At 43.9% G+C, this 23,756-nt stretch overlaps 1 protein-coding gene across 5 annotated transcripts in view; it reads left to right on the top strand.

The window, feature by feature from the left end:
* LOC119976609 overlaps positions 1 to 18,209 on the top strand; it is a 441,658-nt gene extending 423,449 nt beyond the window's left edge. For 3 of the 5 annotated variants that reach the window (XM_038817252.1, XM_038817226.1, XM_038817261.1), the window contains exon 2: positions 16,069 to 18,209. In XM_038817252.1, coding sequence (XP_038673180.1) covers positions 16,086 to 18,194 — 2,109 coding nt within the window. In that variant the 5' untranslated portion in view covers positions 16,069 to 16,085 and the 3' untranslated portion in view covers positions 18,195 to 18,209. Of the gene's footprint in view, positions 1 to 6,383; positions 6,444 to 16,068 lie in introns of all 5 variants that reach the window. The other 2 variants (XM_038817245.1, XM_038817234.1) reach the window with 1 other exon arrangement.
* The last annotated feature ends 5,547 nt before the right edge of the window (positions 18,210 to 23,756 follow it).

Here is a 23,756-nt window from a genome sequence, read left to right as displayed (position 1 = left end):
GAGGGGAACATGTTTGTTGATGCAGAGGCTGTGGGAAAGGTCTTAAATTAATATTTTGTCTCCATGTTTACAAAGGAAATGGATGATGCAGATATAGTCATCCAGGAGGAACAATGAGATACTGGATGGGATAATCATAAAGAGAGAGAAAGTACTCAAAAGGTTGGAATCCTTGAAAGTTGAAACAAGGATGCTGAAGAAGATGAGGTTGGAGATAGCAGATGCTCTCAGAATGAGATTCCAATCCTCACTAGACACAGGGGAGGTACTGGAGGTCTGAAGAAATGCAAATGTGGTTCCATTGTATAAAGAGGGATCGAAGGAAATGCCAAACAATTATTGGCCAGTTAGTCTTACATCACTGGTGGGCAAATCAGTAGAATCAATCCTGAGAGATAGGATTAACTGTTGCATAGTGAAGTAAACAATGCACCATTATTCTTAGAATTCCCCCTTTACCAAAAAGAGTCAATAAGACCAGTGTCGATAGACTCTTTTTTCATTCTTTCCTCAAGTCCAATCACGGTGAACTATAGCTGTAGCTGCTCAGGAAGTTAACACAATAGCTATATCCATGTGTTCCACTGCCTCCAAAGCATTTTACTTCCTTGGGGTAGCAGCACCGTAGAAGCTTCCTCATGTCCCTTAGAGACAGCACACAACACAGTCCATCAGTAACCAAAAAGGTCTTTTGTCCATCATTGGCTGTCTAATGTCCCATTTTTCAATCATCCAAATTGCCTTCCATTTCTCATTGGAACCATAAATTATGATATCATGTACTATCCACTGATTCTCTTGCTTCATCAATTTTTAGAGGTTAAATCAATCCTGCTTCTATTCCTGACTTCCTCACATTGATGTCTAACATTGTCCTGAACCATGTCCGTCTGCCAGCCTTCATTTACATGAGATAATAACTTTCTGCCAAGTTGTCTTCAAATCCTTTTCTTCCGTTATCCCACCCTTCCCACATGAAGTGTCTATTTGCCATTAGAACATTTGCAACACAATAAGTCAACAGTGGTCGCAAAACCACCCCTAGGACATCAGTAGACACATTTAATACATTCAACTTTTGGGGGTACAACCCAATTGAATTATCTTTCAGCACATCAAACCATTACTTTTTCTTCTTCCAAATGAATTCTCCCTATTGTTAAATACACAGTCAAAAAACAACTAAGTCTTATCTTAACACATTGCTCATTACTTAACCACACAAACAGTTCATTACAACTTTACATATTTTCAGCAGTTATCACAATTTCACCACTCAAAGATAAAGTACAACATCGACACATCCCTTTGTGGTTCTATCTAAGTGCTTTATGAGCCAGCACTTGGGACCAATAGTTATAACTTACAAAATATTCCGTTTTTTCTGTTGAGTAATTTTATTGCAACATTTGCAACATACGTTTAGACATAATTTAAAAATTCCAATTTCCAGAGCAATGCAGCGACTATTATTCCTACTTGTGGTTTTGTTTTGTAACGCATTTCCTCTCTTAACTTGCCCTTTCCCGGGGTCCCACTGAGTATCATTAGTTTTCCCCGAATACTGTCTAAAAATCTTTAATTTATCTGATAAGTTTAGTACATATCCCAGGCTGCTTGGAAGTGCTCCCCACATTTTAACCCATCTAGCCTAGTCCTAGCTCTTTCCCTTCTTTCTTCAAACTTGATCCTTATTTTTCTCTGGAGTGTCGTTCTCTTTCTTCGTCTGAACAAGTCTGTCTGTATTATTTTTTCTTCCTGAAAAATCAAATGAACAGATCAAGGGTGGACAGGGCCCTATTCTTTAATTTGTATTTTCTGATTTTGTTCGGATACTCCAGAAGTGCCCTCTCTAGGACTTCCGGATTTCCTTTGCCACCATTTCTTTCCTTTTTCCTTTTTTATCCAGTTTGTTTTCCTTATCATTAATGTACATCATCCAATTAAAGCCTGCTAAGCCTCCTTCTTCTATCATTGCACCCCTGAGTGAGATTCAAAGAATCTCAAACTCCTCTTCTTTTGCTCGCTCAGTGATCCAATCTGGTCGGAACCTCACCCTGATACATTTCGGGTATTGCTATTGCTTTTACTTCAATTTCTTTATTTTTTATTATAACCGAATTTTTATGAGTTAAGTTCGGAACATGACATTTTAACTTTATTATTTTTCCTATCAATGCTGCTAACAGGTTTTAATTCACTGTCTTCCCACTCTACTTCATCACACAATACTAGTGAATGCAGTAATCCCCTGACACTCATAACCAAACATTCCTTTCCCTCTAAATCCTGTCCATCCCAATTGGTTTCGAGATATGATCTATCCTGTGGCACGAACTTTAATCATCAGTGTTGTCTGATATTTTACAAAACAATCATGACAAAACTGAATTCCCCAAATTTCCTTGGGAGCCGCAACATTTCCCCATTGTTGTCATTCCATATGTAGCTTTAAATTGCCTGAATACTCTGTATCTGCCATTCTCCTCGGTTTCATATTACTGCTCCCTGTCCAAATAATTGGCCTACAAAATGCACTACATCTTTGACACAATGTTTCCTGATGTTCACAATGAATCATTTTAAACTGAGGTCCATTAATAACAGCACTTGATCTATAATCCCATATTCTCAATTCCTGACTGATTACATTTCTTCATTTGCTGCTGGTAGGTTGCCTAAGGAGTATCTTGATCCCTCTATTATTATCCAATTGGGTCATGTGTTTTAGTTGCGATACAATTTCTTTTTCTCCAGACACCATGCTTCTCTAATTCAACTGTATGTTTACCCAAATTCTGAACAATTGTGTCTATACCTTTTACAGCTTCACTGATTACTTTGCCTGCGATTTTAGTCGGCAGCTTCACCAAACTTCCTCTGTGTTATCAATTGGTTTTAATATCCTAATTTTCCCTTCGTCTAATTTTATTAAATCTTTCCCGGCCATCAGATTCCCATTTCCTAATACTGCAAGTAATTCTCCTGATCTAACCCGAATATATTTATTCTCTAAAGCTCCTTCTACCATGTATTTAACATTCTGATCATCATTTTTCCGACTACTGACTTTCTTGTGAATCATCGGGCACCAGGACCCTGGTGGAGCTGTGCCTTGTCAATTTCAACACAGTAGTTTAAGTAATTTCCTGCACACAGCTCTGACTGCTCCCGAGTAAAAACTTCTTTGTGTCTATGCTAAGACCACTTTAGTTCTGAATATACTGATTTACTATCTCACAATACTGATCACATTTCTGCCTGCCATTTATAACTTCTAATTGATGTGAAACTCGGTTTAGCAAAATACAATATTTTAAAAATTCCATCACCAAAGGAAATTTAGAAATCCTTATCAAACAGACACACACACACACATTCAACCATCCATATCATGGATCTCTACTCTGTAGGGAATCACAAATCCATATTAAACACACACTCATTTATCCATTTATCTCTATTCTGTCGGATTTTAGCTACTCTAACAAAAATTGAGACCCCTCCGTTCAGATAAGTCTCTCTTATCTAGGAGTTTTTTTGCCTCTGTTAATCTTTTCCACTCTTGTTTCATTGCTATATCTCTCTTGGCCGTGTTTCAAAGCAAGAGGTTTTCCCTAATTGCCAATTTTCTGGATTTCTAACGTCTGTTCCTGGTTGTCCCTTTCAGGTGGAATCTGAAATTAAGGATAAGTACCCTTTCTGGGACGTATCCAAGGGTACGAAGGCACTATCTTCCTGTTTTACTTAAGGGTCGATTGGTTACTGGTCTCTAAAGATTTCTAGGCGTCCCTATTTCTCTAGGCTTTCCTGCACAGCCTAAGGAAGATTTATCTTTTGGCCCCCTTTTACCAGTAATGGATGCAAGATTTTAGTGCTGTCACCAAGATGTCTTGCAGACTTTTTCTCAGGGTCAGTATCTTCTAGTCTACTGATTTTCACACCCAACCTGAGTTTTATGTCTCCCCCCTGCAATTTACCCCCCCCCCCCCCCTTGCCCCCCACCCCACCCCGATCCACCGAATCTCCTTCCAAAAGTCAATCACAGATGACTTTCCAAACTAAACTCGGCAGGTAAAGTTTGACTCATCGTAGACTAGAAAGTTCTAATATTCTAGCCTTTGCGCCGGTTATAAACTTCTAATATTCTAACCGTTGTTTGGGAACCAGAAACTTCTAATATTCTAGCCCCCACTTCATTTAACTAGAAACTTCTACTATCCTAGCCTCGCTTTACCTAGAAACTTCTAATATTCTCAGCCTCCACACTGGGCGCCATGAAGTAAAATACTCACCACTATTCTTAGAATTCCCCCTATACCAAAAAGGGTCAGTAAGACATTCTAAATGGTGAACAGGGATTCTCACTCCCTGACTCCGATGCAGACTTTGGTGGGTGCTATTCAGGTCAAACTATGTCTTCAAGTTATACCCCGGTATAACCCTTATCTTCATTGGAAATTTCATCTACTTACCACTTAGTAGCATTGATCCTGGGTCCCGCATTGCTGAGTAATTAAATTAGACTTTGTAATAACCACTGTTTCAGGTTAAAACTTTTACGTTATTTTATTATTATATTTTTTTCTTTTAGAAGAGGCAATCACTGTCTTTACAGAAAAGTAAAAATATCCTGCTTCCGGATTCTCCTGGTTGGTTGAAAAGACCTTCAGGTCTACCTTGATAATCTCTCTTCTTTAACTTTTGGTCTTCCTCAGATGGATTCGCTGTTCTGCTCGGTTGCTATGTTCTATCAATCCCATGACCGAGGGCAGCTATGAGAGCTGACTCTGCTGGCTGTCCCCGATTTAGGGTTTATATTCTCCTCCTGGCAGTTATTGAGTTTATATGACTTTATCATAAAGTAACTTTATTTTACTCTTGATTGTTCAAGATACCTTTAATCTGAATTATTTCTAACACTACTATGTATTCATGTTGAGCATGACTTTAGCTCATCGAACTCTGATTACATTGTTTCCTTTGTGATGTTCAAAAGTGCTTTGATCCCAGAGGGGTATTACATCTGGTTCCTGTCACTTCTAAAGTTGCATTCTTATCAAATAGTGCCCTCTCACGCTTATCAGAACTCTGACTCCAATTTGGGGTGAACCAGTGTTCTCGTGGCCACATTATCTCCAGCTTCCCATATTCGCCTGGTGTCAGCAGGATTTCACACCTAAACATTTTTTTACCCAATTCAACTGAAGATTCTGGCAATTCTTTTTTAGCTGCTCACTAAATAATTAACTTCAAAGAAGGTGCAAAATATTGCTTTTTCCATATAACTAAAAGTTCAAACTGCTGTGACTTGAAAGACAGGCATCAGTTTTACAGCTTGAGCAGTCACAAGCTGTTTTCTTAACGCCTATTTTTTAAGGCTATCTGCATTTCAAAACCTTCTTTTGCAGCTGCTGTTAACCCTTCATGGGATTTTTCCCTATACTTTCTCATGTACCCTCAGATCAGGTTTTGCCAGACTTCCATGTTTCAAATGACGTATTTTCCCATTTTTACTTTTACAATAGACAGGCATAGACTAATTAGAGATAGTGAGCATGGATTTGTGAAAGGAATGTTTTGCCTCCCAAATTTGATCCAACTACTTGATGAAGTGACAAGAATTGTTGCTGAAGGTAGTGCAGTGGATGTGGTGTACATGGATTTGAGCAAGGCATTTGACAAAGTCCCACATGGCAGATTGGCCAAGGAAATGAAAGCCCATGGGCGACGGGGCAATGTGGCAAACTGGATAAAAAGGGGGAGCTTAGTAACAGGAAACAAAGGGTAATGGTTGATGGCTGCCCTTGCAATTGGAAAAGTGTTTCAAGTGGTGTTCCACAGGGCTCGGTGTTGGGACCCATACAGTTTGTGTTGTATATTAACAATTTGGACTGAACATGAGGAGGTGATTGGAAAATTTTCAGATGACATAGAGATTGGCCGAGTGATGGACAGTGTAGAGGATAGCTATAATCTCCAAAATCATAGAATCCCTCCAGTGTAGAAGGAGGCCATTCAGCCCATCCTGTCTGCACCAAACCTTTGAGGGATCACCCTACCTAGGCACAACCCCACTCTAAGGGGCAATTTATCATGGCCAATTGACTGAATCTGCACATTTATGGACTGTGGGAGGAAACCGGAGCACCCGGAGGAAACTCACACAGACACAGGGAGAACATGCAGACTTCGCACAGTCACCCAAACCAGGAATCGAACCTGGGACCCTGGTGATGTGAAGCAACAGTGCTAACCACTCTGCTATCGTGCCGCCCACAGACCTTTACTGGACTTCTTAAAAGTAAAAAAAGGTTTTGCTGTTCTATTCTCCCATTTCCTAATTTTTTTAAAATCGCTGCCTGCATTTGCTTCATGAACAGAGGGAAGTTTACAGTCAACCACTGTGCTGCAGATCAGCAGTCACATGTAGATCAGACCAGGTAAGGATGGCATTCGTTATCTACACACTTACTTACAGTAACCTCAAAAAACTGTAGTAGACGAACAACATGTCTCATCCAGCCTGCCAACGTGGTGAAAAGACTGTGTGCTTCATAAGCACATTATCAAACAAAATTTGATACTAAGCCACGTGAGGAACTATTAGGACCAAATAATCTAAGCTTAGGAAGAGGGATCAGCTTCAAGATGCATTTAAAAAGAGGAAGGAAAACAGTGGATTGGGGCGGTCATTCCAGAACTTGAGGCCTTGGCGACTGATGGTGCGGCAGAATTGAAGAAGCGCAAATATCCAAGGCTTGTAAGAGATTACAGATAGGGAGGGCTGAGGTCATGGTGGTATTTATAAACAATATTAGAAACTTTTAATAATGGGCACTGCCTACTTGTTGTTATACGTGTCAAAACTGAGTACATCAATAGGGGGGAATTTGGAGCTGCTTCAGGTGTTTGGGTCTTTCTCGGGGTACAAATTCAATCTCAACAAGAGTGAGTACTTTGTGGTGTCTCGGCCGGGCGTGGGGTCAGGGGTGGGGGGCTGCCATTCCATAAGGCAGGGACTCACTTTGGATACCAGCGGGTGCAGGTTGCCCGGGAGTGGGGGTGTGGGGGTGTGTGGGGGGGGGGGGGGGGGGGGGGGGGGCTCCGCAGGTACAACATTTCTAGTTTGGTGGGGAGAGTGAAAGCTGATCTGGCAAGATGCGATGGTCCCCCGCTTTCACTGGCGGCTTGGGTACAGGCGGTTAAAACGAACGTGTTGCCGCGATTTCTGGGCGCCATTCTCCCAAAACGGGAGAAATCGTAAGGCTGGCGTCAAACCCAGGCGGGTTTGACGCCAGCCCCCCCTTCCCGACCGGGAACCGATTCTGGTCCCCGGTCGGGGCTAGCAGCCCGACGCCGTAAGCTCCGGCATCACGGGCTTAACGAATTTCGTTAAGCCCGCTTGCCGGAGTTAGCGCCGGCTGACGCGTCATATGACGTCAGCCGCACATGCGCAGATTGGAAGACTCCAACCCGCGCACGCACGGATGATGTCATCGCGTATTTGCGCGAAACCCGCGCATGCGCGGGCCGGGATGCCCCTCAGCCGCCCCGTGAATGGATACTGCGGGGCGGCGGAAGGAAAAATAGTGCGCGGGCATCAGGCCGCTGCCCGCGATCGGTGGGCACCGATCGCGGGCCCATGGCACCCTTGGCATGGCCGTGGTACTGCCGTGCCAATCGGTGCCATGGTTATAAAAAGCGAGTTGTTCCCGCCGTTTTTACGAACGGCCAGACCAGGTGTGTTTGCCGTTCGTAAAAACAGCGTAAAGGGCTGGGACTTCGGCCCATCTATTAGCTGTGAATCGCTGCCGGCCGTAAAAAAACGGCGGCAGCGATTCGTGTCGGGAGTTGGGCGAGGGGGGGGGAGAATAGCGGGAGGGCGGGAAAAATGTCGGGAAGGCCCTCCCGCTATTCTCCGACCCGTCGTGGGGGGCGGAGAATCGCGCCCTCTGTTTATTTTCCACTGCCTGCCATTGTTCCTGCCAAAGGCATTTTTCAGAAAGATTGAAGATCTTACCTCATTCATATGGGGAGGGAAGGTGGCCAGGGTTAGAAAGTTGCTGCGACAGAGGGGAAGGCAGGCAGGGAGTTTGGCTCTTCCAAACCTGATGTATTATTACCGGGCGGCGAATGTGGAGAAGGTGCGGAGCTGGGTCAGAGGAGTTGATTAAGACACTAAAAGATTTGTTTCCTGGGGGTCGGTTTGCAGGATTGAAGGAGCTGGAAGCGAAGTATGGGCTGGAGCTGGGGGAAATGTTTAGATACATGCAGGTTTGAGGTTTTGCCAGAAAGGAGATACAGAGCTTCGCGGTGGAGTCGGCCTCCACTTTGCTGGAGGAGGTGCTGATAACAGGGGGACTGGAGAAGGGGGTAGTGTCGGTGGTTTATGGGGGTATTTTGGAAGAAGATAAGGCACCACTGGAAAGGATCAAAGCAAAGTGGGAGGAAGAGTTGGGAGAGGATATGGAGGAGGGGTTCTGGTGTGAGGTGCTCCGGAGAGTGAACACCTCCCACCTCGTGCGCGAGGTTGGGGCTGATGCAGCTGAAGGTCGTATATAGAGCACACCTCACAAGGGCGAGGATGAACTTTGAAGGGGCAGTAGATGTGTGTGAACATTGCGGGGGGGGGGGGGGGGGGAACCCTGCAGTTCATATGTTTTGGTCCTGTCAGAAGCTGCAGGATTATCTCTAAAGTGGTGCACGTGAAAGTGGACCCGGGCCCTCGGGGTGTCAGACCAGCCGGGGTTGGAAACAGATGCGGAAGCAGATGTTGTAGCCTCCACCTCGTTGATCGCCCAAAGACGCATCCTGATGGGATGGAGAGCAACCTTTGGCGTGGCGGGGGTCCTGTTGAAAATCTTGACTCTTGCGAAGGTTAAGTTTGAACTGAGGGAAAGGATGGAGGGATTCTACAATTCATGGGCATTATTCATTGTGCACTTTCAAGAACTGGATAACATTGAACATTAGTTGGGGGGGGGGGGGTGGTTGGGAGGGTTGGTGGGAGGGGGACTGTGTGTCTTAATGATGACTATGTGTGATTCCTGATTCCTTTTTGGCATTTGTTTGTATTAACATGCGGTCTAATGTTTGGGGTTTGGTGTGAGGATGGGATCGTTGTTATTGATATGGGGATTGACATTAAGAAGATAGAACATAGAACATAGAACAGAACATTACAGCACAGCACAAGCCCTTCGGCCCTCAATGTTGCGCCGTCCTGTGAAACCCCTCTAAAGTCCCTCTACACTATTCCCTTATCGTCCATATGCCTATCTAATGACCATTTGAATGCATTTAGTGTTGGCGAGTCCACTACTGTTGCAGGCAGGGCATTCCACGCCCTTACTACTCTCTGAGTAAAGAACCTACCTCTGACATCTGTCCTATATCTATCTCCCCTCAATTTAAAGCTATGTCCCCTCGTGCTGGACATCACCATCCGAGGAAAAAGGCTCTCACTGTCCACCCGATCTAATCCTCTGATCATCTTGTATGCCTCAATTAAGTCACCTTTTAACCTTCTTCTCTCTAATGAAAACAGCCTCAAGTCCTTCAGCCTTTCCTCATATGATCTTCCCTCCATACCAGGCAACATCCTTGTAAATCTCCTCTGCACCCTTTCCAATGCTTCCACATCCTTCCTATAATGTGGCGACCAGAACTGCACGGAATACACCAAATGAGGCCGCACCAGAGTTTTGTACTGCTGCAGCATGACCTCATGGCTCCGAAACTCAATTCCACTACTAATAAAAGCTAACACAGCGTACACCTTCTTAACAACCCTCTCAACCTGGGTGGCAACTTTCAGGGATCTATGGACATGGACACCGAGATCTCTCTGCTCGTCCACACTAGCAAGAATCTTACCATTAGCCCAGTACTCGGTCTTCCTGTTATTCCTTCCAAAATGAATCACCTCACACTTTTCTGCATTAAACTCCATTTGCCACCTGTCAGCCCAGCTCTGCAGCTTATCTATGTCCCTCTGTAACTTGTAACATCCTTCTGCACTGTCCACAACTCCACCAACTTTAGTGTCATCTGCAAATTTACTCACCCATCCTTCTACGCCCTCCTCCAGGTCATTTATAAAAATGACAAACAGCAGCGGCCCCAAAACAGATCCTTGTGGTACACCACTAGTAACTGGACACCAGTCAGAACATTTCCCATCAACCACCACCCTTTGTCTTCGATCAGCTAGCCAATTTCTGATCCAAACTGCTAAATCACCCTGAATCCCATTCCTCTGTATTTTCTGCAATAGCCTACTGTGGGGAACCTTATCAAATGCTTTACTGAAATCCATAGACACCACATCAACTGCTTTACCCTCATGCACCTATTTGGTCACCTTCTCGAAGAACTCAATGAGGTTTGTGAGGCACGACCTTCCCTTCACAAAGCCATGTTGACTATCTCTAATCAAATTATTCCTTTTCAGATGATTATGCATCCTATCTCTTATAAACCTTTCCAAGACTTTTCCCATAACAGAAGTAAGGCTCACTGGTCTATAGTTACCGGGGTTATCACTACTCCCCTTCTTGAACAATGGGACAACATTTGCTATCCTCCAGTCTTCTGGCACTATTCCTGACAAAGACAAAGATGACAAAGATCAAAGGCTCAGCAATCTCCTCCCTAGCTTCCCAGAGAATCCTAGGATAAATCCCATCCGGCCCAGGGGACTTATCTATTTTCACACTTTCCAGAATCGCTAACACCTCCTCCTTATGAACCTCAAGCCCTTCTAGTCTAGTAGCCTGTATCTCAGTATTCTCCTCGACAACATTGTCTTTTTCCTGTGTGAATACTGACGTAAAATACTCATTTAACACCTCTCCTATCTCCTCGGGCTCCACGCACAACTTCCCACTACTGTCCTACTCTTTCCTTAGTCATTCTTTTATTCCTGACATATCTATAGAAAGCTTTAGGGTTATCCTTGATCCTACCTGCCAAAAACTTCTCATGTCCCCGTCACTCAGACCACCAGTTCCCTAATGTCATCAGTGGTGGACTCTGGCCCACTTGACCAAAAGTATCCAGGTTGACACCACAGCATAGTGCTGAGAGAATGCTACTTTTTTCAGATGAAATGTTAATCCGAGGCCTCGTCTTCCCACAGGTGGATGTATAAGATCCAATGGCATTATTCCGAATAAGATCAGGCGAGTTTTCTCCAGTGTGCTCACCAATATTCATCCTTCAATAACATTGCCAAAACACATGATCCAAGCATCATCACATTGCTTGTTCTGGGAACTTGCTATTAGCGGTCATATTTTCAACATCGCAACAGTGACTTCACCTCAAATGCCCTTTATTTCCATAAAGTAACAGCCCAATGTCATGCAAGGTCCTTTATAAGTGCAAGTCTTCCTTTAACATTGGTGTGAATGTCTCGGACGTAGTTTCCAAGCTAGATTTTTTTTTAATGAAATGAAATGAAATGAAAATCGCTTATTGTCACGAGTAGGCTTCAATGAAGTTACTGTGAAAAGCCCCTAGTTGCCACATTCCTGCGCCTGTCCAGGGAGGCTGGTACGGGAATCGAACCGTGCTGCTGGCCTGGTTGGTCTGCTTTAAAAGCCAGTGATTTAGCCCAATGAGCGAAACCAGCCCCAGATAATGTATTTTATTACAAACATGTAACAACACAGGTTACAGCAAATAAAAACCCTGGGGTGCTGGGACCCCAGCTACTCACAATATATATTAATGATTTGGATGAAGGAACAAAACGTAACATTTCAAAGTTTGCAGATGATACCAAGTGGGAGGGAAGATGAATTGTGACGAGGATGCAGGGATCCTACAGCATGATCTGGACAGGTTGGGCGAGTGAGCAAATCAATAGCAGATGCAGTATAATTTGGATAAGTGTGAGGTTATTCACTTTGGAAGCAAAAACAGGAAGGCAGATTACTACCTGAATGGTTGTAAATTGGGAGAGGGGAGTGTGCAGCGGGACCTGGGTGTCCTTGTGCACCAGTCGCTGAAGGTAAGCATGCAGGTGCAGCAGGTGGTAAAGAAGGCTAATGGTGTGGCGAGAGGTTTCGAGTATAGAAGCAAGGATGTGTTGCTGCAATCATACAGGGTCTTGGTCAGGCCACACTTGGAGTGTTGTGTGCAGTTTTGGTCTCCTTCTCTGAGGAAGGATGTTCTTGCTCTCGAGGGAGTGCAGCGAAGGTTTACCAGACTAATTCCAGGGATGGCGGGACTGTTATATGAGGAGAGATTGACGAGGTTCTTGCTGGAGTTCAGAAGAATGAGGGGGGATCTCATAGAGACTTATAAAATTCTAACAGGGCTAGACGGGGTAGATGCAGGGAAGATGTTGCCAATGATGGGTGTGTCCAGAACCAGGGGTCACAGTCTGAGGATTCAGGGTAGACAATTTTGGACAGAGATGAGGAGACATTTCTTCACCCAAAGAGAGGTGAGCCTGTGGAATTCATTACCACAGGAAGTAGTTGATGCTAAAACTTTGAATATATTCAAGAGGTGGCTGGATATAGAACTTGGGAAGAATGGGATCAAAGGCTATGGGGAGAAAGCAGGATTAGGCTATTGAGTTGGATGATCAGCCATGATCGTGATGAATGGCGGAGCAGGCTCGGAGGGCCAAAAGGCCTCCTCCTGCTCCTATCTTCAATGTATCTATGTATCTATGAAACATACTTTCCAGCAATCAACTATGCGGTCTGTCCAGATCTTTTCCCATTTTCAACCCCTTCCTGTGACAAACAGCTCCTCAGACATGGTCACAAACATTCCCCACCTTTTCTCAACCTCCTCTGCAGAGCCCCCCAACTCATACTTTATAGATAGAGCAGCTAAACACGTGGCTAACAACTGGTGTAGGAGGGAGGGTTTCCGTTATCTGGACCACTGGGAGCTCTTCGGAGCAGGTGTGACCTGTATAAGAAGGATGGGTTGCATCTAAACTGGAGAGGCATAAATTTACTGTCTGTGAAGTTTGCTAGTGTCACACGGGAGGGTTTAAATGAAAATGAAAATCACTTATTGTCACGAGTAGGCTTCAATGAAGTTCCTGTGAAAAGCCCCTAGTCACCACATTCCAGCGTCTGTTCAGGGAGGCTGATACGGCAATTGAACCGTGCTGCTGGCCTATCTTGGTCTGCTTTGAAAGCCAGCGATTTAGCCCAGTGAGCTAAATCAGCCCCTTAAACTAGTATGGCAGGGGGTGGGTACCGGAGCAATAGGCCAGAAGGTGAAAACATTGAGGGAGAAGTAGGGAATAGGGCCAGACAGGGAGATGTTGCTGAAAACAACGGGACTGGTGGCCTGAAGTGCATATGTTTTAATGCAAGAAGTATAACAGGTAAGGCAGATGAACTTAGAGCTTGGATTAGTACTTGGAACTATGATGTTGTTGCCATGACAGAGACCTGGTTGAGGGAAGGAAAGGATTGGCAGCTAAACGTTCCAGGATTTAGATGTTTCAGGCGGGATAGAGGGGGGATGTAAAAGGGGTTGCGGAGTTGCGCTACTGGTTAGGAAGCTGTACTACGGGAGGACACCTCAGAGGGCAGCGAGGCTATGTGGTTAGAGATCAAGAATAAGAAGGGTGCAATCACAATGTTGGGGGTTTACTACAGGCCTCCCAACAGCCAGCGGGAGATAGAGGAGCTGATAGGTAGAAAATGTTGGAAACGAGTAAAAACAACAGGGTTGTTGTGATGGGAGACTTTAACTTCTCTAATATTGACTGGGACTCACTTAGTGCTCGGTGCTTGGACGGGGCAGAGTTTGTAAGGAGTATCCAGGAGGGCTTCTTAAAACAATATGTAGATAGTACAACTAGGGAAGGGCTGTACTGGACCTGGTATTGGAGAATGAGCCCGGCCAGGTGGTAGAAGCTTCAGTAGGGGAGCATTTCGGGAACAGTGACCACAATTCAGTAAGTTTTAAAGTGCTGGTGGACAATGATAAGAGTGGTCCGAGGGTGAATATGCTAAATTGGGGGAAGGCTAATTATAACAATATTAGGCGGGAACTGAAGAACCTAGATTGGGGGCGGATGTTTGAGGGTAAATCTACATCTGACATGTGGGTGGAGTTGAAAGGAATTCAGGACCGGCATGTTCTTGTGAGGAATACGGCAAATTTCAGGACGCTTGGATAATGAGATATATTGTAGGCCTCGTCAAAAAGAAAAAAGAGGCACTTGTCAGGGCTAAATGGCTGGGAACAGACGAAGCCTGTGTGGAATATAAGGAAAGTAGGAAGGAACTTAAGCAAGGAGTCAGGAGGGCTAAAAGGGATCACGAAACGTCATTGGCAAATAGGGTTAAGGAAAATTGCAAGGCTTTTTACACGTACATAAAAAGCAAGAGGGTATCCAGGGAAAGGGTTGGCCCACTGAAGGCCAGGGGAGGGAATCTATGTGTGGAGCCAGAGGAAATGGGCGAGGTACTAAATGAATACTTTGCATCAGTATTCACCAAAGAGAAGGAATAGGTGGATGTTGAATCTGGAGAAGGGTGTGTAGATAGCCTGGGTGACATTGAGATCCAAAAAGGTGAGGTGTTGGGCGTCTTGAAAAATATTAAGGTAGATAAGTCTCCAGGGCCTGATGGGATCTACCCCAGAATACTGAAAGAGAGGAAATTGCTGAGGTCTTGACAGAAATCTTTGGATCCTCACTGTCTTCAGGTGATGTCCCGGAGGACTGAAGAATAGCCAATGTTGTTCCTTTGTTTGAGAAGGGTAGCAAGGATAATCCAGGGAACTACAGGCCGGTGAGCCTTACGTCAGTGGTAGGGAAATTACTGGAGAGAATTCTTCGAGACAGGATCTACTCCCATTTGGAAGCTGGGAGAACAGGAAGGTGTCCCATTGTCCCACAGAGATCCCCTGTCAGTGACTAATAGAACATTGATCAGCCCTCTTGGGTGTCTTGTGTCCATTATAAAAAATACACAAGTCAGGTCCTTTTCCAGTCCAATATTTCCATGTATGACATCAAGCTTTTTCTCCACCATTGTAACACAAGTGGCTGGAGTATAAAAGTAGGGAAGTACTGCTGGAACTGCAACACATTGGTGAGAACACGCCTCGAGTACTATGTGCAGTTTTGAGCTTCTTAATTAAGGAGGGATATATTTGCATTGAAGCAGTTCAGAGAAGGTTCACTGGGATGAAAAATTTGTCCGATGAGGAAAGGTCAAACAGTTTGGACCTATAGTCATTGGAATTTAGGAGAATAAGAGGTGGTCTTATCGAAACATATGATTCTGAGGGAGCTCCACAAGTTAGATGCTGGGAGTACGTTTCCTCTCGCAGGGGAATCCTATTCTCCAAAGAGCAGTGGACATTGAATTTATTTAAGGCTGACATAGATTTTTAATTGACAAGGAAGTCAAGGGTTATAGAGAGACGGACAAAGTGGGGTTAAGACCATCAGATAAGGTTTCATCTTAATGAATGGAAGGGTAACATGAGGGGCCGAATGGCTTATTCCAGCTCCTAATTTTTAGGTTCTTATGGTTTTAGAGGCGAGGCATGCAGATGCAATTAACATAAAAGTCAACCATTTTCTTATTTAATGCAGGAACAGGTTAAAGGGGCTGATTGGCCTCCTGTTCAAGAAAGATTCCTATCGAATAAATGTGAAAACCAAGGCCAGCCTCAATGGGAAATGCCATAGGTTGCTAGTTGTGAGATTCAGGTTTAAAGAGGCAGAAAAAGTCTTGGTTTGGCTGTAAATACCCCTTTATCACATCTTTCTTCAATGATTGCATTCACTCCATTCAAGAAAAAAGAACTATTAAGGCCAAATGAAAAAAAAAGAAAATCGCCTATTGTCACGAGTAGGCTTCAATGAAGTTATTCATTGAATACTAAAGTTATTAGTACCCCACCTGGATGGAGTGTCTGTTACTCATCTGACATGCATCAGTAAGTCACGGTTTACTGCCTGGCACTGACTGTGCAGCTAGCATTGTGGGGTCTCCCACAATTCACCTCTTTAATGTTAAGTGGACAAAGAATATGTTTGTTTAACTCAACTATTTTCCTTTGCAGGAGAAAGGTTGATCATCATGGAAGGCGAGGAATCTAAAAGTGTAATTCATGTTAAGAATGCCTTCAAGGCCATCACTAAAGCTCCTGATGTTAGGAAGGACACTGAATTACTCTTAAAGCCGTACAGTAACTGGGAACAGTTCTTAATGCCTGGCCCACTTTCTGTAGCCATTTTAGGGGAAATTATTTTCGTTTCTGCTGGAGAGGACTTTGAAATAGACAAGAATGTACCTATTGGCGGGTTTAAGTACATGAAATATCCCAAATCTTTCCGTGCCTCTTTGGTTCAAGTAAGCAATCAGGGCTGGGAGGCTTTTCAGGAAGCTCACAAGAATATGGATCAAATCCGGCTTCACAGTTTGACAGTTCCAGGTGACATGAAAGATGCCGTGACGTTTATCGTGCAGGATAATCCTGAAATCACAAAACAAAACCTCTCAATCCCATTGGAAAACATCAAATCGTCTGCAGATAAATGCCTGAAACTAGCAGAAGGTGTGGAGAAGAAGTTCGACTTGGTCATCCATCTGATCAATGAATTACTGGAGGCATGCACATGTTCGAAAGGAGTATATGAGGAAGAACTACGTCAAATAAAAATCACAAAAGAAATTACTGAAATGAAGGAAAAAGCAGCACAAGAGGCAAAAGCAGAAGTTGAAGGGTATCACAAAAAAATGGAAGAACAGATGAAGAAAGCACAGGAAGATTATAAAGCTGCAATGGATTCCGTACCTGTTGGCTGGGATGCTGTCGGAATGGGTATCGTAGAATCAATCAGCAGTGGCGTCAAATCTTTTATGACTGGAGGAATTCTCACAGCAATGGTCAGCTCAATTACCAGCTCAATTCCAAACGGTCTGAACACTGTTGTTAAAGATTCCAAATCCAAGAATGTTGGAGGCTCCCTCAACAACATCATATTTAAATCAGATTTGCTGCAATATTTTACTTCAATGCTTCTGTCCTTCCTGGACAAGGATGGTAACATTGACATGAAGAAACTAAGAAAAGAGAAGGACAGCAGTTCAATGATAAAACTTTGTGAAGAGAATTTGAAGAAACTGCAGCAAGAAGCTGAAAATGGAGTAGATTGTGAGGACAAGAATGCTGCTCTTGACATCTGCAAAGCAGGAATTGAAATATGTGAGGAACTGGAAATGTTGGCAAAGCCTCAGCAAGTTGATGCAAAAACAATGGAAAATCTAGCTGCAAGGATCAAAAATGTTCAGACCAAATCAATTAAATTTGCTTCTCATAGCAAGGCATTGACTGGATCCATGGGTGTAACTGCTACTCCACCACACATGGCTAAAGCTCAGTCAGGAGAGGGTGTAAGTGGTTCGGAAATGGCCACAAGCAATGCCAGATTCAAGGTGGAACAATCCGCAGCACAGCTTCGAGCTTCACAGGAAATGTATGAGAAAAGCTTTGAAAACATGAAGGAGAACAATAAAGAGCTTGAAGAGGTACTGGAAACACTGAGAAAGTGTGAGATACAGGAAATTGATTTTGATATAACTGTGAAGATGCTCCTAAAAGGATTGGATGCATTAGGTCGTGTGAAAGAACAATGGGGTAAGATGGTTCTCTTCTTCACCATGATGTCAAACCTGATTGGGTGCTGCCTGGGGAAATCACTGAACAATTTCATTAAATATGGTGAAAAGGCTTTGGAAACTTCCAGCTATTCACAGAACAAGTTCCTACAAGATCTGCTGTACACGCAGGTCTCTCAAGCCACCAATATTGCAAGTCTTGTACACATGATTTCTGAAACTTACGTTCAGGTCTCCACCCAACATCTGATGGATCGTGTCAATGGTTTGGGGAAACTGATGGGACTGGATCCAAACAGAGACAGAGATCAATTTCAAGCTGAACGTAAGAAGTTTGGTGCAGACAGTGATGCAGCTTCCAAAGCCATTGAGGAGCTTGTTAAAAAGAACAAGGAGGATTATGAAAAGCACGCACAGCAGAGGATTGACAGCATTAATGAGAGTGCCAGAGCCTTCTTACCACCAGCCACTCCGGAGGAAACCAAAGAGCTTCAAGATATTATTGCAGGAAGCACACAATCTGCAATTATGGAAATATCGGAAGAAGATAAGGATCAATATGCATAAGAAGTGTTCTCTTCCCCACCCCCCACCCCCACCCCTTCCACCTCCAGCAATAACACCAATCCCCAAACCCATCCCCCCCTTTCTAAAGATCACTGCAATCCAGCAGGAACCTCTTGTGAGATACGGAGTTATGATAATAATAACCTTTTGTTGTCACAAGTATGAAGTGACTGTGAAAAGCTCCTAGTCGCCACATTCCGGCACCTGTTTGGGTAAGCTGGTAATTGGCATTTAGAAAAATATCTACTTGTGAATGGGTCAGGGGCTTACAGGCTGGTAAGATCTCAAAGTAAGCAAGGGATGGTTGAAGTTATTCAGTTCACCTTTCCAGGAATACTGAGGTGCCGTCAGGTTTTGTTACGTATTCTAAGGATCCAATTCCACTCATTTGTCCAGCAATCGATTCCACACACTGATCGCCCTCCAGACCTTCCTGGTAAATTGCATTTTCCTTGCTCAAATTTGCCTCTGTACCGTTGTTTAGATTATTACGATCCCAGGCCAGACCCCAACAGTTGCTAGGATACTGGACAGAAACCCCAATATTTTATTTTCATTTTGAAAGCCTGAGGAAAGGATGCCTCGCTCCAGGGGGGATTTCACACAAAATAGGGAGATGGTAAATTCAATCAAACTTTATTACACTGTACTAAAACATCTTTAGCATCGCACAAAAACATAACTTACAATTACCCCTTAAACATTGCTAATCAATACAGTGACACAAATACCCTTAACTGCTATATTTCCATTCCAACAACAAAACCATCTCAGGTCCCAATCCACTTTCAAATACAGTCCGAAGAGTCAGGAATACTTGCTGTACGGAGATGTCTTGAATGCCTCACTCTGAGAAAGAGAAATCTATTGAGATTGCTTGCAAGAAAGAGAATAATGCAGAATCTCTGGCTGTATTTCTCCCGACACCTTCTCAGCTCACCTTCCAGCCACAAACTACAACTGAACCTCAACACCTGGCTACCTGAGCCCCTGACTCTTCCCATTAACTACATCATCTTGCTAAGCTGAAAACAACCTCTCTAATTATCTTCTGTCCAGGGAACCTTTGAATATAAATAACAGTCCATTAGCCTAAACTTTTATGATGCTTTAATTGCACCTCTCTCTCCCAATCTCCCAGCTGTCTTTCAAACAGGGGCTGGCTTAGCACACTGGGCTAAATCACTGGCTTTTAAAGCAGACCAAGGCAGGCCAGCAGCATGGTTCAATACCCGTACCAGCCTCCCCGAACAGGCGCCGGAATGTGGTGACTAGAGGCTTTTCACAGTAACTTAATTGAAGCCTACTTGTGACAATAAGTGATTTTCATTCATTTTTTCATTTCATTTTCAAACCAGGATTTTTAAGAACACTACAGCAGCAGTCGTACACACATTAACCCAGGCTTTTAAACTTTACTGCCAAATACATATAATATAATACATCTGGAACGGGATCCTCCATCGGCGGGATCCTCCGCTTCGCTTCAGTGCACCCATACCCGTGGGTTTAGTGACGGTGTGGGATGGCCACAATGGGAAGCCCCATTGGTCAGCTGCTGGTGGGGGCCCACCCCTCGCACCGGAAAACGGGGCTGGTGTGCCAGAGAATCCCGCCCCTCCAATTCCTACATTCATCAAAAGATGATATTTTACACTAGCGATTGGGTTCAGCATCATACACAGACTTTGCACCCTTTACAATAAGGAATGCACTTTTATTCGTCCAAACATGCCAGTACATGAATTTTCTATTTACACATAGTGGGCCAGATAAAAACTGTTACATCGTTGTGAGATCGGAGTTCGGCCAAAGAGTAGCATTATTTACAACAACATTATTTCCATGCCTCACCATATTCTTCTCCACACCCCTCAACTTGCTTTCTCTCTAAGCATGGATTTAAAACAAATAACAAATAATTACTGTCCCACCTCCTGATTAATCTGTTTCAATGGAAGATTTTCCCCTTGTAGCTGTAAAGCTCACACAGACCCCAATGAGAGTGCATTCCCTCTCCGAGCACTGCTACTGTGTGGTGAACCTCTGGCAGAGCTGGGTGCCAATTGAATCGACAGAATTAATCTCAAAACCTTAGGGAAAAAAAGAATCAAACCTGAAGCTTCCGGTAGAAGGTTGCTTTGAATTTTCAGGGCTCTAATTCACTAACTTTCAATATTCTGAGATTGATCTTGCATTTGTTATTATTTTGTTACCAGTTAGAATTGATTACATGTTCATTGTACAACTTTAAGTGTAACAGTTTGAATTAGCTTAATTTAACATATATTAATCAAGTCTCAATTTAAAGAAGATGAGCAAAATTATAATCTTTATGGGTCATATGGGTGTGTGCCTTGGTGTCACAGACTTTATATAAAACTTAAATTCCTGTCTTCATTAATTCATATATATCTTACATTTCTGACACAGAAAGACTTGATGTTCTGCTTTACAATCTATCCATTAATGAGGCAATACAGCTGGGAATAATTGTATCCAAATCTCAAAGTCAAAAGGGGTTATATCTCAGAATAAGAAGGGTCTGTGATGGCAGATGTGGTAATGATCATGTGACTCCTGGACTAACTTTGAGCGAGGTGCAATTTCGCTGTAATTTGCTTATCATGATAATCAAATGTATGTAATACTTGGCATCTACACTTCAATAAACAAACTTGATTATGAAGTATACAGAGTGCTGAATCGATCCTTGACATTTATTGCCCATGCTAATTGCCCTTGAACTGTGTGATTTGCCACCACTGCAGAGGGTCCGAGGTCTGAATCACCTGAGGACATATTTCCTTCCCTAAAATGCGTCAATGAATCAGGTTGTTTTTTACGACAATCAGTGGTAGTTGTCATGGTCACCATTGCAGACCCTAGCTTTATACTCCAGATTCATTCATTGAATTCACATCCCCAGAGCATTCGTCTGGCTTCCTTGATTACTGTTCCAGTGGCATTAGCACTCTGCCACCGTCTGCCCAAAGTTAGCAGAATGGATGGGCGGAGTGGTTGCTGACGTTGTGAATGACAGCCGTGCTCAGCGGGCTGAATAATGATGGTGTTGTGATCAAGACTATTCAATCTGATTGAAGCTGCTGCCAATTGAGTAATTGAAGGTACAGCACGGTAGCATTGTGGATAGCACAATCGCTTCACAGCTCCAGGGTCCCAGGTTCGATTCTGGCTTGGGTCACTGTCTGTGCGGAGTCTGCACATCCTCCCCGTGTGTGCATGGGTTTCCTCCGGGTGCTCTGGTTTCCTCCCACAGTCCAAAGATGTGCAGGTTAGGTGGATTGGCCACGATAAATTGCCCTTAGTGTCCAAAATTGCCCTTAGTGTTGGGTGGGGTTACTGGGTTGTGGGGATAGGGTGGAGGTGTTAACCTTGGGTAGGGTGTTCTTTCCAGGAGCCGGTGCAGACTCGATGGGCCGAATGGCCTCCTTCTGCACTGTAAAGTCTATGTAAATCTATGTAAAGCTGCCAACATTCCAGGGTGACCCTGGAATCTCCGGGAATGAAAGACTAAACTCCTACTGCAAAGCAGGAGAAAATTCAGAAACACTAAAGTGTCAGACAGGGGAAAAAGTTTGTTTATCAAACTGACAAAAATCATTCAAGTGGGAGATAAAAATTCAGTTCCTTCGGATTGTTGTGAAAAGGTGGAATTTTGTGAGGGTGGGCATGTCAGGGGCAGTGAGTAGCACAGGGTCATGTAATGAGACCTCTGGGAATATGTCGGACTAGAGTTAGCAAACCTATTGAAGGTATCTCCTGTGCCACAGGCTTGTGGAGATGGTACAATCTGTGACTGTCTCATTGATAAAAGATAGGCAGACAAGTTGTGTCTACTAAGATGTGCTTTGTAGCTTTGATGAAGTGTGTACAGGAGTAACAGCTGATCTGTGTAGTGTGATAGTTAACCCACTTTCCAGTAGTACATTTTCAGCGTTCTAATTCATGGGCAGCATGGTGGCACACTTGGCTTCACAGTGCCAGGGTCCCAGGTTCGATTCCCTGCTGGGTCACTATCTGGGCAGAGTCTGCAATCTCTCCCTCTATCTGCGTGGGTTTCCTTCAGGTGCTCCGGTTTCCTCCCACAGTCCAAAGACGTGCAATTTATCACGGCCACGCTAGTCCGATGCCCTCCCGCTATTCTCCCCCCCTACTAAAAGAGATGGTAAGGGAAATTGCAAATGCATTCGTGATAATGTACCAAAATTCTCTAGACTCTGGGGTGGTCCCGGTGGATTGGAAATTAGCAAACGTGACACCACTATTTAAAAAAGGAGGTTGGCAGAAAGCGGGTAATTATCGGCCAGTTAGCTTAACTTTGGTAGCAGGGAAGATGCTGGAATCTATCATCAAGGAAGAAATAGCGAGGCACCTGGATGGAAATTGTCCCATTGGGCAGACCCAGCATGGGTTCGTAAAGGGCAGGCCGTGCCTAACTAATTTAGTGGAATTTTTTGAGGACGGGAGACAACAGGAGCCAATGGATGTGGTATATCTGGATTTCCAGAATGCTTTTGACAAGGTGCCACACAAAAGGTTGCTGCATGAGATAATGGTGCATGGCATTAAGGATAAAGTAGTAGCATGGATAGAGGATTGGTTCATTAATAGAAAGCAAAGAGGGGGGTTTAATGGGTGTTTCTCTGGTTAGCAATCAGTAGCTCGTGGTGTCCCTCAGGGATCAATGTTGGGCCCACAATTGTTCACAATTTGCATAGATGATTTGGAGTTTGGGACCAAGTGTAATGTGTCAAAGTTTGCAGACGACACTAAGTTGAGTGGTAACGCAGAAACTGTAGACGATACTGGAAGTCTGCAGAGAAATGTGGATAGATTAAGTGAATGGGCTAGGGTCTGGCAGATAGGATACAATGTTGACAAATGTGAGGTTATCCATTTTGGTCGGAATAACAGCAAAAGGGATTATTATTTAAATGATAAAATATTAAAGCATGCCGCTGTGCAGAGAGACCTGGGTGTGCTAGGGCATGAGTCGCAAAAGGTTGGTTTACAGGTGTAACAGGTGATTAAAAAGGCAAATGGAGTTTTGTCCTTCATTGTAGAAGGGATGCAGTTTATGACTAGGGAGGTTATGCTGCAATTATATAAGGTGTTAGTGAGGCCACACCTGGAGTAGTGTATTCAGTTTTCGTCTCCTCACCTGAGAAAGGACGTACTGGCGCTGGAGGGTGTGCAGAGGAGATTCACTAGGTTAATCCCAGAGCTGAAGGGGTTGGATTACGAGGAGAGGTTGAGTAGACTGGGACTGTACTCGTTGGAATTTAGAAGGATGAGGGGGGATCTTACAGAAACATGTAAAATTATGAAGGGAGTAGATAGGATAGATATGGGCAGGTTGTTTCCACTAGTGGGTGAAAGCAGAACTAGGGGACATAGCCTCAAAATAAGAGGAAGTAGATTTAGAACTGAGTTTACGAGGAACTTCTTCACCCAAACCTGGTGGAGGTTAGTCCAGGCCTCCAGGTTTTGCTATCCAATGTGCAAACACTGATCAGCTTTGACTGACAATCCCAGTTC

The sequence above is a fragment of the Scyliorhinus canicula genome, chromosome 1, assembly GCF_902713615.1.
Source record: "Scyliorhinus canicula chromosome 1, sScyCan1.1, whole genome shotgun sequence".
Classification (NCBI taxonomy): domain Eukaryota; kingdom Metazoa; phylum Chordata; class Chondrichthyes; order Carcharhiniformes; family Scyliorhinidae; genus Scyliorhinus; species Scyliorhinus canicula.
Note: the sequence above shows the minus strand (reverse complement) of the source record. Positions and strands in the feature narration are given on the sequence as shown.